Here is a 16,219-nt window from a genome sequence, read left to right as displayed (position 1 = left end):
CATGTCCCCAGGGACAATAGTTCATACCTGATAATTCAATGTCTGTAGCAACTTTATAGAACTATTGAGAATAATGATAATCAACTGGATCTAACAAGGAATCTGCATTTGGACTATGTAAAGAACTCCCACAATTCAATAATAATGACAACCCAATTTCAATATGTTGCAAAGGCTCTGAATAGAGTTTTTCAAAGACATGCAAATCAGTCCATGAGAAAATGCTCAACATCATCAGCCATTGGGTAATTGCACGAGAGACCACATCGTACCCACTAGGGTATATAGCAACAGCACGTGCCAGAAGGTTGTGGAACAAGGAGAACCCCCACTGCTTCTGAGAAAGTAAAATGGTGCAGTCACTTTGGAAAACTGTCTGGCAGTTCCTCAAAAATTTAAATGTCAAGTTACCGTAGGACCCAATAATTATACCACTATGTATTGACTATATACCCAAGAGAAATAAATCCCTCCCCATAAAAACTCATACATGAATATTCACAGCAGCAGTATTTACAATAGCCTCAAGGTTTCAGCAATTTAAATGTCCATCAACAGATGGATGGATAAAATGTAGTATATTCATACAACAGAAAATTATTTGATAATAAGGAATGTGGTACTGCTATATATTACAACACAGATGAACCTTGAAAAAGTTATACGTGAAAGAAATCTGTTTCAAAGGACCACATATTGAATGATTCCATTCATATGAAATATCCAGAATGGCAAAACCATAAAGATAGAAAGCAGATTTCTAGTTTCCTAAGGATTTGACGAATTTGGGGGAAATGGACAGTGACAGCTAATGGACACAAGATTTCTTTCTGGAATGATGAAAATGTTCTAAAATCACCAACAGTTACGGTTGTACAACAGGCATATGCTAACAGTCACTGATCTGTAACACTTTAAATGGGTGAAGTATATGGTTTACAAGTTACATTTCAGTTTTACTTTCTTAAAAATTTATTTATTTATGTCTACAGAATGGGGTACAGTCCAGAGGTGTGGGCGGTGAGAGGATTCACCAGAGACAGAGTGGGGAACAGAATGGGCAGATTGACTGAAATACACTTCTGAGGGGAGCAACGGGAGAGTCAGGAGAGGCCTGCTGTGCCATGTGGGTTGCTCCCTTGCTGGGGATCGAACTCTTGCTGCAGTGGCTGCCATTAGCATCATAGGTTGTGTCTTAACCCCTTGTACCACCAGGGAGGCCCCCTACAAGTTACATTTTAATAGCTCTTACTAAATAAAGGAAACAGCTATCTACCAAAGTTAAATTTGAAAAATGGTAAATTCAGAATAATAGCTGCAAAACACATATCTGATAAATGACTTGAATGCAGACTATGTGAAGAACTCTCAAAATTCAACAATATTTCAAAAAATGGGCAAAATATTACAACAGACACTTTGCCAAAGAAGAAATATGTCAAAAATTTTTCAGGTGATACCGCCACAAACCTATCGGAATGACTAAAACTAAAATGACTGACATCAGCAGTTTTGACAAAGATTGGAAGAACTGGAATTCTCACACACCACTGGTAGAAATACAATGGTATGGCCATTTTAGAATACACCTTGGCAGGTTTTTGTTTTTATTTTTGTTTTTTGGTTTTTTTTTTTTTTAGTAAAATACCACTTAATAATCCAGCCACTCTGCAACTAAATATTTATCCATAAATTTCTAAAGTCCATTAAACAAGCATGTACATAAATATTGATAGTCACTTTGTTATACCCCAAATGGAAATAACCCAAACACCGATCAATAGGTGAACAGATAAAATAAACCAAATTATTCATGTAATAGGAGATGACTCAATAATAAGAAGTAATAAACTATGGATACAAACAAGATCTTGGCTGTATCTCAAAATAACTATGAAGAATAAAAGAAGCTGGGCAAATGAGTGTATAGCCTGTACACTGTATTACCCTCTATATAGAAATCTCTAAAAAATGCACAGCGATCTAATGACAGAAAGCAGATTGGCAGTTACTGAGAAAGGGAAGTACAAGGAGGGGTAGAGGAAAAGGTTATAAAGGGGATCAAGGAAACTTTAGGGGTGACATGCTCACTTCTGCTTATGTTGTCCCTCCCCAACCCCCAAACACATACACAATGGAATGGGAGCCTCATCATGAGGGTCACCTACCCACAGGTGTATGATGGTTCTGAATGAGGTCTCTAAATTCTTTAACATTAAGATGCAGGGGGGTCTATCTCCCCTCCTCGTCAATCTGTGTGGCTCAAGACTGCTTCAGCCAATAGAGTGGGGCTGAAGTGATTTCAGAGATTAATCCTAACAGAGTTGCTGGGACTTATATGCTTTGGGCCCTGAGCAGTCATGCAAGAAATATGACTACCACCAGAATGTGAGGAGGCCAAATTGCAGAGGCCACACATAAATGTTCCACTTGGTAGTTCTAGCTGCGACTAATTCACCCCCAGTGCCAGACATGTGAGTAAGGAGGTTTCCACATCACTTCAGCCCAGACTTCAAGTCTTTCCAGGTGAAGCTCAGGGACTGTGCAGCAAAGCAAGCTACTTCCACTATGGCCTGTCTGAATTACTGACCCACAGAAACTGTGAGCATATTAAAACAGCTGTGGCAAGCTGTAGAATGAAAAGCTCAAACCTGGAACAGTTACTACAGCTCAAACACTATAGCAAATGCGCATGTGGGGCTCCAGGTCCACACTCCAGGGACACAGACCCAAGAAGATGAGGGCTGTGTCCTCTGACAGCTGTCCTTCTAAGCTGCTTCTATAGACAGTAGGGCTAGTCCCCACTCAGGTCCGGTTTATGTAAATGAGGGTTTCAGTCAGTGCAGTTTTGATGGGTGGAAAGTTTGTCCAATGCTGTATCGGTCAAATTTCAATTCTGACTGATCTCGCTTGGAAGAAAATGGTATCATCTTCAACCAGTGATGAACGTGGGCACTTTCAACAACATCCCCACTCTGGTTTCTACCCATACTTGGTACGACTCCATTTTCACTTTTCTTTTTTAAATTATTTATCAGTCACTAAGCTTTGGAGAAATTTGTGACACAACAATAGTAATTGATACAGAAATAAATGCAGTAATTTGTTGGGTTTTTCCCATGATAAACAAAGTAGAAACTCATATGCCCTGCCATGTTTCCAAAGCCTAAAGCACCCACCTATATTCCTTGAGCCCAGATAGACTTGTGTATCTGGGTACCCTACAATGACACAGACCCAAAGGCCTAGCTGGTCTTCACTAGGCAGAGCCCCGAGCGTGAACATGACTTCTTTCCTCCACCGCCCTAGGAAGACTAAAGAAGGCGAAGAAGGGACAATATCAACAGACTGAGCAGCATGTTACAAGAGAATGTTTTTGGGGACCACACAAAAACAAAGGGGCTTCAGTCACCAGCCACACCATTGTGCTGCATCCTGACCATGTTATATGGACAGAACAGAGTGTCCAGGAATGGGCATGACCCAAGCAGGACCACGCAAGATTTTCTATGATGTCTGACATGACCAAGTTCAGGGGGACTCAGGACCACAGTAGCTAAGGCTACCAAGGGCTTTCTTCCTGCTGTCAGGACGACCAGCCTGAGATTTAAGTCAAAAGAGAAGGCTAGGGCCATGAGATGATGAGAGAAAGCAACAGAGTCGCTTCAGAAGGCCAGGCAGCATGCATGCCTCCTGCCTCTGGTCCCTAAATGGTCCTTTCTATTTACTCAGCTGTATGGGGAACTTGCAGTTTTACAGTGATGGAAACAGCTGAGCATTTAGAAAAGGATAAAAAGAGATAAAGGATGTAATATGCCTGGCCCAGTGCCAGGTGTGTCTAATGCCCCCCATATGCCCAAGGAACAGCACCCCAGGGTGAGCACCCTTGGCACCCAGACAGGCGTAACCACACCTGGGACACAGCCTCCCCCACGGCTATGTGTGTCCATCTAAGAGTCCAATCATCAGATCCGATCGGGACCAAAAAATTAGTCTTTTTTTTTTTTTATGGAAAATACAGAATGCATCCACAAGCACATTCTGAGAAGCTGAATCAAAAACTTCTCCCCTCTCCAGAAGGATCCACTCCAGATTTCCTTCAAATCCGAAGTTCATGTGCTTGCTTTAAAACTTGTTTCACTCTGCAACCTTTCTTTTTAAGCAATGTTTCAGAGACATCTATGACTGAAGACATCCCACTCCGAGAGGAGAACAATCTCTGCTTTTCCCCCAACATACAAACAATCCACACACACACACACACACACACACACACACACACACACACCCAAATGTTTTATAGTAGACCCTTGTCAAAAAGTTATTATAAAACATTTTATTTTCTCTGGCAGCCAGACACAATGTTCAGTTGTCTGGAACACAAGCTGCTCACCGAGCTTGTCACAGACAACTGGAAGGGGAGAGGCTTAGATGACAGCAGGAAATCTCAGAACCCCTGGGAGAAAGGTGAGTGGCCCCAGCCATCCGTGGTTCCCACGCTGGCCAGAGTTCCTCCTGAGGGAGAGCCCTTGACGTTCATGCCGGTGGGAATGAAATCAGTTATATTCTTACTGCCCTTTGAACAGTTCCCTTCTGGTTTTTTTTTTTTTTTTTTTTTTTTGCTGTTGCTAACTGCTTTCCCTTTTTAGGTAGTTACTGGTGGATCAGAACTCCAAGTAACTACTCTTTAATATGGTTGAAACTGGAATATCTTCAAGAAGTCTGTACTGTCAAGCATTGGAACCATGAAAAAAACAGTCATGGGAAAAGAAAACAGAATCCTGGGCTTTGCAGTCCAACTTTGCTCTGGCATCCCCGCCCAGCTTGCTTTCTCCACTGGACAGTCCAGCTTGACCAGCGGCAGGACAGGCCACCCCAAAATACTGGGGCAGGTCGCATCTACCTGGGCACACATGATAGGCATCCACACCCTGGTCCGATGAGGCAAGAAAACGACCCTGGACTCAGGGCCGGGCTACTGGTCCCCTCCATTCTTGTTTCTCCCAAGTCTCTGTGTCCCGAGTCTAGCAAGGATCTGGCCCCTGCTACAGGCAGGGCATTTTGCTAGGGAACTCTGATTTTTTACAACACACATATCTCAAAGAAAGCAACTTTTGAATCATGTGCCCCCATATTCTGCCATGGCTGGAGGCTGCATGGCAACAGATCTGTCCCACAGTCCCCTGCTGGTGACCATGGTTGTATTCAGCTCCAGGATGGAGTCCCCACAGCAGTCTCACAAGGACACAAGGTTCTGGAGGTAGGGACATGTGTAGTAAAGGCCAGGCAGCATGCATGCCTTCTGAGCTAGGCCTCAAGTTCAGGCCTGTCTGACGCTAAGATCCAAAGGCACTGCCCTGTGTCCCAAGACCATTCCCATGGGCTGCGAGAGGTTTCCAGGTCTGACGAACATGAGGCACGTTGACTGTGTGCCGAGAACACAAGCCACCCCCCTTCTCTGGAATCATTTTCCTTGCAGATCCTCTGAAGCTCAGCAGTGATCAAGGCCAAGCCCAGACTTCACCCTGGCAAGCATTCCCACGCCCCTTCCCCACCCTCTCAGAGCCCCCAGCCCACCTTGGATGCACCTTCTCCAGCCCTCACATGTCTGTCCACTTCTGGGAGCTCTTTCTCTGTGCGCCCCACAACTATCATGGCGGCACATCAGGGCCCAGAACTCAGGGACGTGGTGAACACAGAGGGAGAGGAAATGGTACTTAGGGCATCTTCACAGGGACCCTCACAACTTCTAAATGCTTCACAAGGTAGCGTGACAATTAAAATTGGGGAAAGAATTCAGGTTTTCATGCTATTCCTCAAAGCTTTGGCCACCAATGAGAAAACTCTCTGTCTGCACCTTCCAGGGGCAGGTTCAGGGAGGCCTTCACGGAGGAAATCAAGGGAGATTTGGGGTGGATAACATTTGAGGGGCGACAATGCCTCCTTTGGGGTTTGGGGACACCAATGCTCACCCCCTAGAACAGCCAGGATGCCCCCCCCCCCCCGTCACTGGGACACGCATATTTCCACTGAAGGAGGCAGTTTTTCAAACTCAGAGGAGAGCTGACAAGGCCCCTGACAGAAATTAATTGAGGGCCTCGGCCTCTGTGCTGCTCTGAACGCTCCACACCAAGAAGATGATTAACTGCTGCACAGAAGGGAACCCACAGCCCACATGTGACTCAGACGACCCCCCTCTGGAACAGAGCAGGCCTGAAACCAGACTCTCAGCTCCCCAAGGACCATCCAGGAAAAGGCACCATTGTGCAGGGGAAGGTCAAGAGACGAGAGACGGTGGAGGGGAATCAGAACCCCCCCCCCCCAAAGCAGAGCAAGAAAAGCAGCAGTTGGCCATGGCAGTGGGGGTGGGCGGGAGGGGCGGCAGGGAGTTGTGCTTCTTTAAATGTTGACATAAAGAAGGCACATTCCCTTTGCCAGGGCCGGAAGGACAAGCATGGGCTTCCTAAGGGATCGAAGGACGCCTGGTTTGTAAGTTCTTCTCTAAATGATGGCCCTCTGCCTAGAGAAAAGAAAAGTCCCTCTCCCCTCCCCCAGCCCTGAGGGCCTCTAAGCGGGGGGTGTGGCATTGACACCCACCTCAGACTTGGCAAGGCCTGTGTCCCCACCCTGGGGCTCAGACCCTCCCCAGCTGGACCCAGGTCGCATCCGCCACCATCACAGCCGACCACCAGTGAGGCCTGATATTTTCTGCTCAACTGGGCAGGAACACTCCCGGCTTTATTGGGCTTTTCCCCTATGGTTCACTGTCCAGCTCTGTCCAAAGCCAGTGACAGGAGTTTGATCTATGACTTGCTAATGGATTGAGAAAGGTACAAGCTCCTGCTGCCCACAGGCAGTCTGTGCAACCCCACACCAGTTCCAGCCAGCGAATTCCCTGTCTGGTCGTGCACAAGAATTTGCCCGTTGCTTTGAAAGAAGGCCATGCAAAATGAACCCACTGCATTCGTGGCTGGAAAATGCCCAAGAAAACTGGGCAGCAGATGTCCTGATGAGACTGTTTTTTTTTTTTTTTTTTTTTTTTTTGATGGGCTTTTCCAATGAGAAATGAGCTTGCTGAAAAGGCTAGACCTGTCTGCAGCGGAGGAAAAAATACAACCTAAGACCTAACAGTCCCTCCAAACAGGGTGTCTGTTCCCCTTCCCTTCCCCGGTGTCGGACTTCCTGGCCTGAGTCCTCCTGCTGGGACAGAAGCCGGCGTGCTCCTTCGCTCAGTCACACTTTCTCTCCCACTCTCTCCCTTGGAGGGAACAAGAACGCTGCTGATTCAAAAATCAGACACTTCTGCAGGAGTTGGCAGGGGCTCTCCACCCCCACTGCCCCTGGAACACCAAGTCAGCGCCCCGGCCCCTGCTCACTCAGCCTCCTGGCCTGCACCTTCGGGGGCCAGTTCCCTCTGCTGGCCTCTAGGCTGGACCGGCTCCCAGGAGCTTCCTTGAGCCACCTGGACAGCCCCAGCCAGCGTGCACTTTAAATAATAAACTCTGCATTCTTGATCCGTCTGCAGCCCCAGGCAGATTTTCCTATTGAAGCTGGAGGCCTTCTCTGCGCTGAGTTACTGAAGTGGGCGGTGAGTGTTGCATAACAGCACAGGAGAGAACTGGAGAAAGACAACACTACTTCTCTTCCAATTCTACTGCTCGGTGGAACTGCATGTGGGAAAAAGGATTCAGACACACGCACAACACGACCATAGAACAATTTTCCTTTCATCTCAATGTTCAAGTTTTAGGTTCTTCTCAATCAAGGAATATTCAAGAAGAGGCCCAAAGAGCTTGCCCTATGAGGTGGCTTTTCTGTGTTTTCAGAACACAGAGAACATGTCCAAAAGATAAGTGGAAAATGGGGGTGTGGAAAGGGAAGCAAAGAAACAGTAAATGATTATAAAGCTGAGACTTACAGGAGAAACATTTATGAATGTGATTGGTTGAGTCCTGGGCCCCCAAAGATGTCAGGTCCTCATCCCTGGGCCCAAGAATATGCTCACTTACATGGCAAAGGGGGCTTTGCAGATGTGATAAGGCTGAGGATTTTGAGATGGGGAGATGATCCAGGTGGGCCTGATGTTATCACGTGTTCTCATAGGAGGGAGACAGAGATCTGACTCCAAAGGACACTGTCCGAGTAATACAGCATGGGTGGGACACCACTGCCTGCCACTGGCTTTGCGGGCAGAGGAAGGGGCGAGGAGCCGAGGAATACAGGTGGTGGCCTCTGGAAGCTGGAAAAGGCCAGGAAATGGGTTCTTTCCTAGAGTCTCAAAGAGGAACGAGGCCTGCTGACACCTTGATTTTAGCCCAGAGAAACTGACTTCAGACTGCTGACCTCCAAACTTGTAAGCGAATGTATAAAACATCATTTTAAAGTCACCACAATAACAACCGAGTCTGCCAAGAATCAAGAGATGCCGGTGGCGCAGTGGTTGAGTGCTGGGCTGTGAAGCTGCCCGCGGCCTCTGCAGTGCTGATTCGATCCCCGGCCACCAGGTGAGGGTCCCACGTGGTGTGCAGACCTCTCCTGCCGCCCGCTGCTCCCCTCAGCAGTGTATTTCTTCGTCAGTCTGCCTGTTCTGTTCCCTGCTCTGGCTCTGGTGAATTCTCTCACCCTCCCATGCTTCTGACTGTACCCAGTGCTTGTATATATAAATAAATAAATAAATAAATAAATCTTAAAAAAAAAAAAAAGAGAGATGCCAAGACAGTGAAAGTATGATGAAACCTAGGATATTAACATAGTCTCCAAATACTCACAAATTACTCGCTAATTACCTATGGAAAGATAATACCTTTATAGGAGATTAATCTAGAAACACACCTGGAGCCAAGTCATAAAAGCTGACATTCCCCCAAAGGGAACAAACTGGCAGCAGTGACTCCTGATAATAAGATTCACCTAAAAGAACACTACGTCATTTGGTGTCATTCCTGCCCAAAATGCACAATCTGAATGTGATCGTGCAGAGATGTGAGGCAGAAACCAAGTACAGAGATCTCCACAGAATGACTAGACTGTTCTCAAATCACTGGAGCAATGTGAAGCTCAGGGAAGACAAAAGCTCAGAACCGACCCAGGCTGGAGGAGAGGAAGGTGATGTGACAACCAAAAGTAACGACTGATTACAGATTGGATTCCGCATTAACAGAAGAAAGTTCTAAAAGACATTATTGGGACTACTGCCAAAATTTAAATATGAATAGTGTGATTTGTATTGTGTCAATCTTTCCTATCTGCAGTTTGATAAATATATGATGATTGATAAGAATTTTAGGAAATATAAAGTATTTCTGATAAAGGGTCATGATGACTGCAAACTCCTTTTGAGTGGTTTGGAAAAAAGTGTGTGAGTGTGTGGAAGGGGAGCAGACTGCAGGGGAGAGCAATGTGGGGGTGGGGAGTGGGCCAGAAGAGAGGAAGCAACTAGGGGGAAATGCTATCAGTTGGTGAATCTGGAGAATGGGGATAGCAAACAAGAAGCTAACAGAAAGGACGAGGGACTAACGTAAAGCGGGAAAGGATAAGAGAGCAAACACAGGCACCGCCTGGACAGCCTGGGTTTGACTGTGTGGGTTCACTCATACATGGATCTTAGAAGACATACAACTTACATCATCGATGAACAAAGCCCAGCACTGTAAATGCACTTACCTTAGGATTTCCTCCCTAACATTTTCTTTTCTCTAACTTATGTTACTGTAAGGAGAGAGGATACTGCATGTAAACTATGTGTTGATTAACTGTGTTAGGAGTAAGGCTTTCCATCAACAGCAGGCCAAAGAATCTTCAGAGTTAAGTTTTTGGGGAGTCTATACTTGGATTTTTCACTGTGCAGGGATTGGTGTGCCTAATCCCCACATTATTCTGGGTGAGCTATAGTTACTTGAGTCTGAATGGCTCCATGGGAGAAAAATTGGATCCAAGCACTGGTATCAGATGGGAGGTATCATTAGACAAGGGTTTGGTTCAGAAGCAACAAGTTAGGGGATAGCACCCCCACCCCCTACCGGAGATGGGGAGCCCGAGCTCAAGAAGATGACAGGCTTTTGAGATAGAAGATGAAAGAGACAGAAGAAACTGGACAAACAACAAAAAGGTTTTTAATATACCTCTTATTAAGACAAATAACTCAAGCAGACAAAAATAATACGTGTGACTTTGCATCGTAACAATTTACGAACTTATAGTAGACATATCAATAGATGTCTTCGCAGGCACCACTGCTGGCAGGCACATGTATGTTCTGTTGAGCCCATCACCACTTAATGGACCATAAGATTCCCACTCAACAGTCTTCCAGCAAATTCGTTTAATATTTTGCCATCTCCCGCTCCCATCTGAGTGTTACCACCACCCCGGTGAAGGCGAGACAGAGATTCAAAGTTTTATTAAAGACCATGAAAATGCTAATGGAAGATTCTAAATTGAAGCTGAACAGAGACAATTACCAAAGACAGACAAAACGTTCTGAAGTCAAAATAGCCACTTCAAAATTGAGGAAAATTTAAAAATATCCAAAGCAACATTTCAGTTATTGAGTATAGCCAAAAAACCTTCAAAAATTCATGTTCTCACTAAAAAAAGGGGCTCACAGTCTCCATGTTTTCATGCCAAGTTCCAACCTGGAGGGATATTTTATGAATCAATTTATAAGGTCCTAAAAGTAAAGAGTTATAAAGAAAATAGGATCAGCCTGTCCTTTCTTCAGGAGCTTTGGAGACTAGAAAGGCTAGAAATGTAACCTCAGTAGAATCCAAGAGAAGGCAGTGGCTCTTCCCAGGTGGTATTAACTGTGTCAAACTCTTTACCCACTAACCCTGCCCAGGTAAAGAACACTGGAGAACATGGCAGCTTACCTGGACTCAGTTTTCAGGTAAACTGAATGTTTCATGAATACCTGCATGAACCAGCTGGCTATTCCCAGCCCACGTCCAAGGTCAGAGAAACATAAGATCAACAAGACGGCATAATGACACCATAAAGAATATGTCCCCATGGGAAATCCAGGATTAATCTGGTTAATCTTTCTAAGAAACTTAAAGAATGCATTTTGCTGGTAGCCCAGTAAGTTAACTTCCCCAGTTCCCAAGCTACCAATGTTTGAAAGTTAATTCCAACTAGATAGTGCTTAACTATGTCATCACCCAGTCTATTAGAAGAGCTCTTGTCATTCTCAACACAACATCCAAGTTTACTAAGAATTTCACAGGAGGCAAGAACAACCAGTAGGGAAACACACTCTTCCTATGCCAACCCAGAGCATGGTCTAAGCCAGCACCACCTTGAATATACCCCTGCTCCCACACAGCAGAGATGTGAGATTTGGAGGCAGGGAAGGGGAGACTATTTTTTAAACAAATTCAGAAATTTTTCTCTGCAACCAGGTATAGCTGCTCTTCTTTTAGCGTGGTTTCCATGACATTCTCCCCACCCTGGCTTTGTTCATTTTATTTCCATCATTAAAGGCTGAACAGTCTATTGAAACCTCAAAACTGGCCTCAGGGACAAAAATGCAAAGACAAGCATGATTTATCATTTTGTCAGCAGTTCTTGATATCACGGCTTGAGAGGATGGCAGCTGGTAATTAGACAAACATTCCGCAGTGCCACGCACAGGTCTGCTGGGTTTCTGGTCATTGCCTAGCAGTAGATGAGCGCTGGATGGGGCAAAGGGAGAGGCGAATAAAACATATTTGCCCATGGATTTCATTGTGTGGTCCGCACCACACAATTTGGTGGTTCTCACCTGAGAAAACCCACTTCTGATGGCTTGTGGGACTATTACTCATGTTTCAAATCCCTAAACATTAGTACCATCTCGGGGCGGTAGTGGGGGCAGGGTGGTGTTCAATTGTCAGAAGCCCAGGTTGTGCCCAAAACCAGTTAAGTCAGCTCTCTAGAGGGACTGCCATGAAGAGCCTGTCTTGAGAACCACTGCCTAAGAGTAATCCGCCTGCCTCTGAACCAATATATGTGAATCAGCTGCAAAAAACACACATATTTAGGGCCTCCCCAGTGGCGCAGCGGTTGAGCGCTGGGTTTCGAAGCTGCCCGCGGCCTCTGCAGCGCCGGTTCGATCCCCGGCTGCTCCCCAGCCACCAGAGGAGGGTCCCACATGGCGCGCAGACCTCTCCTGCCGCCCGCTGCTCCCCTCAGCAGTGTACTTCAGTCCTTCTGCCTGCTCTGCAACCCTCTCTGGCTCTGGTGAATTCTCTCACCCTCCCGCACTTCTGACTGTACCCAGTGCTTGTATAAATAATAAATAAATCTTTAAAAAAAAAAACAAAAAAAAAAACACACATATTTAGAGTGACCGAAAGTCATTTACAGCTAACTCTTGACCAACACAGGCTTTAACTGTGTGGATGCACTAACACCCTTGTATCATGATGATGCAAACATAAAGAAGGGTATCAATCAGGACAGTCCAGTGTTGTAAATACATTTTCTCTTCTTTGTGATGTCCTTCATAGTATTTTGTCTTTTCTAGCCGACTTCATTGGAAGAAGACAGTAGATAACACATATAACATACAAAATACGTGTTCATTGACTATTGCTGTTACCATAAGGTTTCCAGTTAACAGCAGGCTAGTATTAGTAAAATTTGGGGGGACTACTAAAGTCATACATGAATTTTCAATAGAGAGGCAGATAAGGTACTCCTAACTCTTATATTGTTCAAGGGTTAATTGTTCTTTGAAAGCAGATAAAGAAAAAATGGTCCAGTAAGAATGACCTAGATAGGACCAGAATAGCCGACATCAAGCCCCAACACACAACCAACCTCAGACCTACCTAAACTCCAGCTTCCTATTCAAGACTATTCAGTTAGCAGCAATTTTGGACCGATGTTTATCTTCCCTGCTTATGCAGGAAGAAACAGAGCAAAACTCTACTGCCTGGTGGCATTCTCTCCATGTAGCACTCGGAGCTCTCCTGGTATTTCAGAGACAGCCTTAACCCAGGCAAGTCCCCTCCAATACCTCTCTGCGGACCAGGCTAAAGAAGGGGGCCACCTGGATAGTTGTGCATGTAACCCCTGAGCTGCGCTGCAGGGCTCGAAGATAAACAACAAAGCTATTCAGGAGGAGTCACATAGTTTATTTCCAAGGTCTGTAAAAATGAAACCAAGACACACTATATTTTTATACAAAGACAAGTCTTTAAACTACAAAAGCACAACTCCCAAAGGTCAGAGTTGGGGCCCCAGGCTCTCCCCAGAAGAAAGGTCCCCTGGGTGCTCACAGATTATCCACCTCCATGGAGGGGCACTCAAAGGCAGGTACACAACTGTCACCACCTGACAGATCATGCACAAGTTGCTTGGGTAAGAGGCACATGTACGGGAAATGAAACTTTATCAGGATTTTCCGCCCTCCCGCCATTAGTATTGATGATGGACACCTGTGGGCCTGCACACATGCCTGATGGCGGACACCCGGAGTAGGGTGTGGGCACGTGTAAGAGGGCGCACCTGGGCTGAGAGACTGGGCTTATGAGGGCAGCATCATGCGGACGCTAGAGGAAACAGCATCGGCAGCAGAAGCAGAGAGAGCCGAGAAGAGACTGTTAGGGAAATGCCAGAGAACCCAGAAAGAGTGAGGACTCACCGAAGGCTGGGAGGCCTTCTAGCCCCTCTGCCTGCCGTACTACAAATGGAGTAAAAAGCTCAATAAAAGCCTGAAAAAGCCACTGAGGGCTCCAGGACTCTCCTTTACCTGTCTGCCTGGATCACAGAGAACCTGCCCTGTGCCTTGCTGGCGCTACAGCACAGAACCTAAGAATCATGGGTTTTCACGTCAAGCGGCTTATTAGAGTCAACTTTAAGAACAGTGACACCCGGGTCACACCAGACCAGACAGATGAGGATACTGGGTGCAACTGTGCATGGTGTTTCCTACCACATGGTTCTCACATCCAGCACTGGAATCCCCCTCCCGGCAGGTGAAGCTACTACTTCAGACTCAGGAGGTCAGGGCTGAAAACAACATGTAGTTCTAACAGGTTTCCAGCTGACACTGCTGGCCCAAGGGCCACAGGCAACTCTCAAAAGTGTAGCCTGGACTGAGGCCTCTGTATTAGAAAAGCAAGCTCTGGCCGGGAAGCCAGGGAAGGAATTCTCATCTTAGCTCTGCCACCAACTTGGGCTTTGATAAATAGGCCACTGAGATTTTTCAGGCCTCAACTTGTTTCTGATCACATCATTTCATTATAACGTTAATGAGAAAAACAAAATCCCAGCCAACGTTGAATTTTGAGGACCAGCTTTCATTCTGCATCATTTTGCTTAAAGTCGCAGTTTCCAAGAACCTATCAATGATGTTAAGTGCAGACTTACTGCACACAGACAGGAAAAGGAAGTGGCCTTAGGGACAATAAAATCCAACTTTCAAAATACAGGGAGAGGTAAGTTCCTGTTCGCATGACGTCAATGCATTCGGGGGACACACCAGTGTGTGTGGCTCAGGGACATGAGATGGTGCTGGGAGTGGGTCATGCCATCTCTCAGGCTCACCTGTCAGAACCTTGCAGGGCTGCCCAGGAGTCTGGGCCTCGTCTGTGGTGGCAGTGGGGCTGGGCGCCAAGGACCATCTGCGCCTGATGAGATGCTCTCGTCCACCAAGCGGGCTCCTGGAATTGTTGAGGGGCTGGATGAGCACCTCCTCCTGCCCAAGTTGGATGAGGCCAACCTGCCCGGAAAAAAGAGAAAGGGAATTGGTCACACACACCCATGACCCCAACAACCAGGGGCAGCAAGACCACTGACGATGGCCTGGTTCCCGTGGCCCTGCTTCTCCTGGGCAGGTGGCTTCCATTTTCTGAGCCTAAGAACAAGCTTTTGTGTGACTTGAAATATCCCAACAGCAGTTGGGTTTGGGGGTGGTGGGGGTAGAGGTGCAGAGCTAAGTGCAATAGCACCCACTTACTAATTTCACTGTCAAAGATGTGTTACTCTTTTTGAATAAAAAAATTTAAAACCACCCCCAAAAGTCCACTTTAGGAGACAACCTCCAAATGGCAAAAGAATGAATGATTTTTGTTGTTTTTTTTTTAAGGATTTACGTATTTATGCATATAAGAACTGGGGTTTAGGCCAGAGGCGTGTGGGGGTGTGTGTGAGAAGATTCACCAGAGACACAGTGGGGAACAGAATGGTGGATCTACTGAAATACACAGCTGAGGGGAGCAGTGGGGAGACAGGAGAGGTCTGCTGCACCACGTGGGTCACCTCCCTGGCTGGGGATCAAACTCATGTTGCAGTGGATGGCAATAGCTTGATAGTGCAAAGACTCAACCCCTTGCGCCACCAGGGAGGCCCACAAATGTTGTTCTTTATGGGAAACAGTATCTTACCCCTGGGATATTTCGGATTAGAGAGGTGGGGTCAGCCAGAACCGTAGTATTACTAGTGTTACTATAGGATTTGTATGTTTTGTTTTGTTTTGTTTTTTCAGGATTTATGATGTCCAAGAGAACATGGCAGAGTATTCAATGGATTTGATTTGTGATTCTAAGTACATCATAGATCTAGACTTGGGGTTTTAAATTCTTATTAGTTTTACAACCAGTATCACAAAGTGTAAGAGAACTTAAGATTGCCCATGTTTATATGACTGTTGTTAGGTTTATCAGAATCACTTAAGTATTTATAATAAGCAAAAGAAATGGAAATGAAATTATGTTCAATTTCTAAATGCAATTTTAAAGGTCGAAAAGCAGTTAATCACATTTAAATGGGGCCAAGTATTAGCCAAAGTGCCCTTTAAAGGGGTAAAAACTTGCTAGCTTATGGACAGAACATAACTTGTAAACTGAATAAAAAATTTAAGAAGTAGGATTAATTTGACCCTTTCATATGGTAAATATTAATTTAAAAATACATACATGTGATGCAGAGATTGTTTCAATGGGGGACCAATGCTGACAGCATTAAAACAATTTGCCCTTTGGGGCCTCCCCTGATGGCACAATGGTTGAACGCTGGGCTGGGAAGCTGCCCGCAGCCTCTGCAGCGCCGGTTCGATCCCCAGCCGCCAGGGAGGGTCCTACATGGCGCGCAGACCTCTCCTGCCGCCCGCTGCTCCCCTCAGTATTTCGTCAGTCTGCCTGTTCTGCTCCCGCACTGGCTCTGGTGAATTCTCTCACCCTCCCGCGCTTCTGACTGTACCCAGTGCTTGTATAAATAAATAAATAAATCTTAAAAA

At 45.9% G+C, this 16,219-nt stretch overlaps 1 protein-coding gene across 1 annotated transcript in view; it reads right to left on the bottom strand.

Annotated features, from left to right (window-relative positions):
• Nucleotides 1–16,219, bottom strand: part of ADAMTS17 (ADAM metallopeptidase with thrombospondin type 1 motif 17) — a gene marked incomplete at both ends in the record, with an annotated part of 237,322 nt that overhangs the window by 211,060 nt on the left and 10,043 nt on the right. The window contains one exon of the mRNA XM_084254463.1: nt 14,530–14,704. Coding sequence (XP_084110589.1) covers nt 14,530–14,704 — 175 coding nt within the window. The remainder of the gene's footprint in view (nt 1–14,529; nt 14,705–16,219) is intronic.

Source organism: Talpa europaea, assembly GCF_964194135.1.
Source record: "Talpa europaea genome assembly, chromosome: 14".
In the NCBI taxonomy this organism is placed as follows: domain Eukaryota; kingdom Metazoa; phylum Chordata; class Mammalia; order Eulipotyphla; family Talpidae; genus Talpa; species Talpa europaea.
The sequence above is the reverse complement of the archived record's forward strand: the minus strand, read 5'-3'. Positions and strand labels throughout refer to the sequence as shown.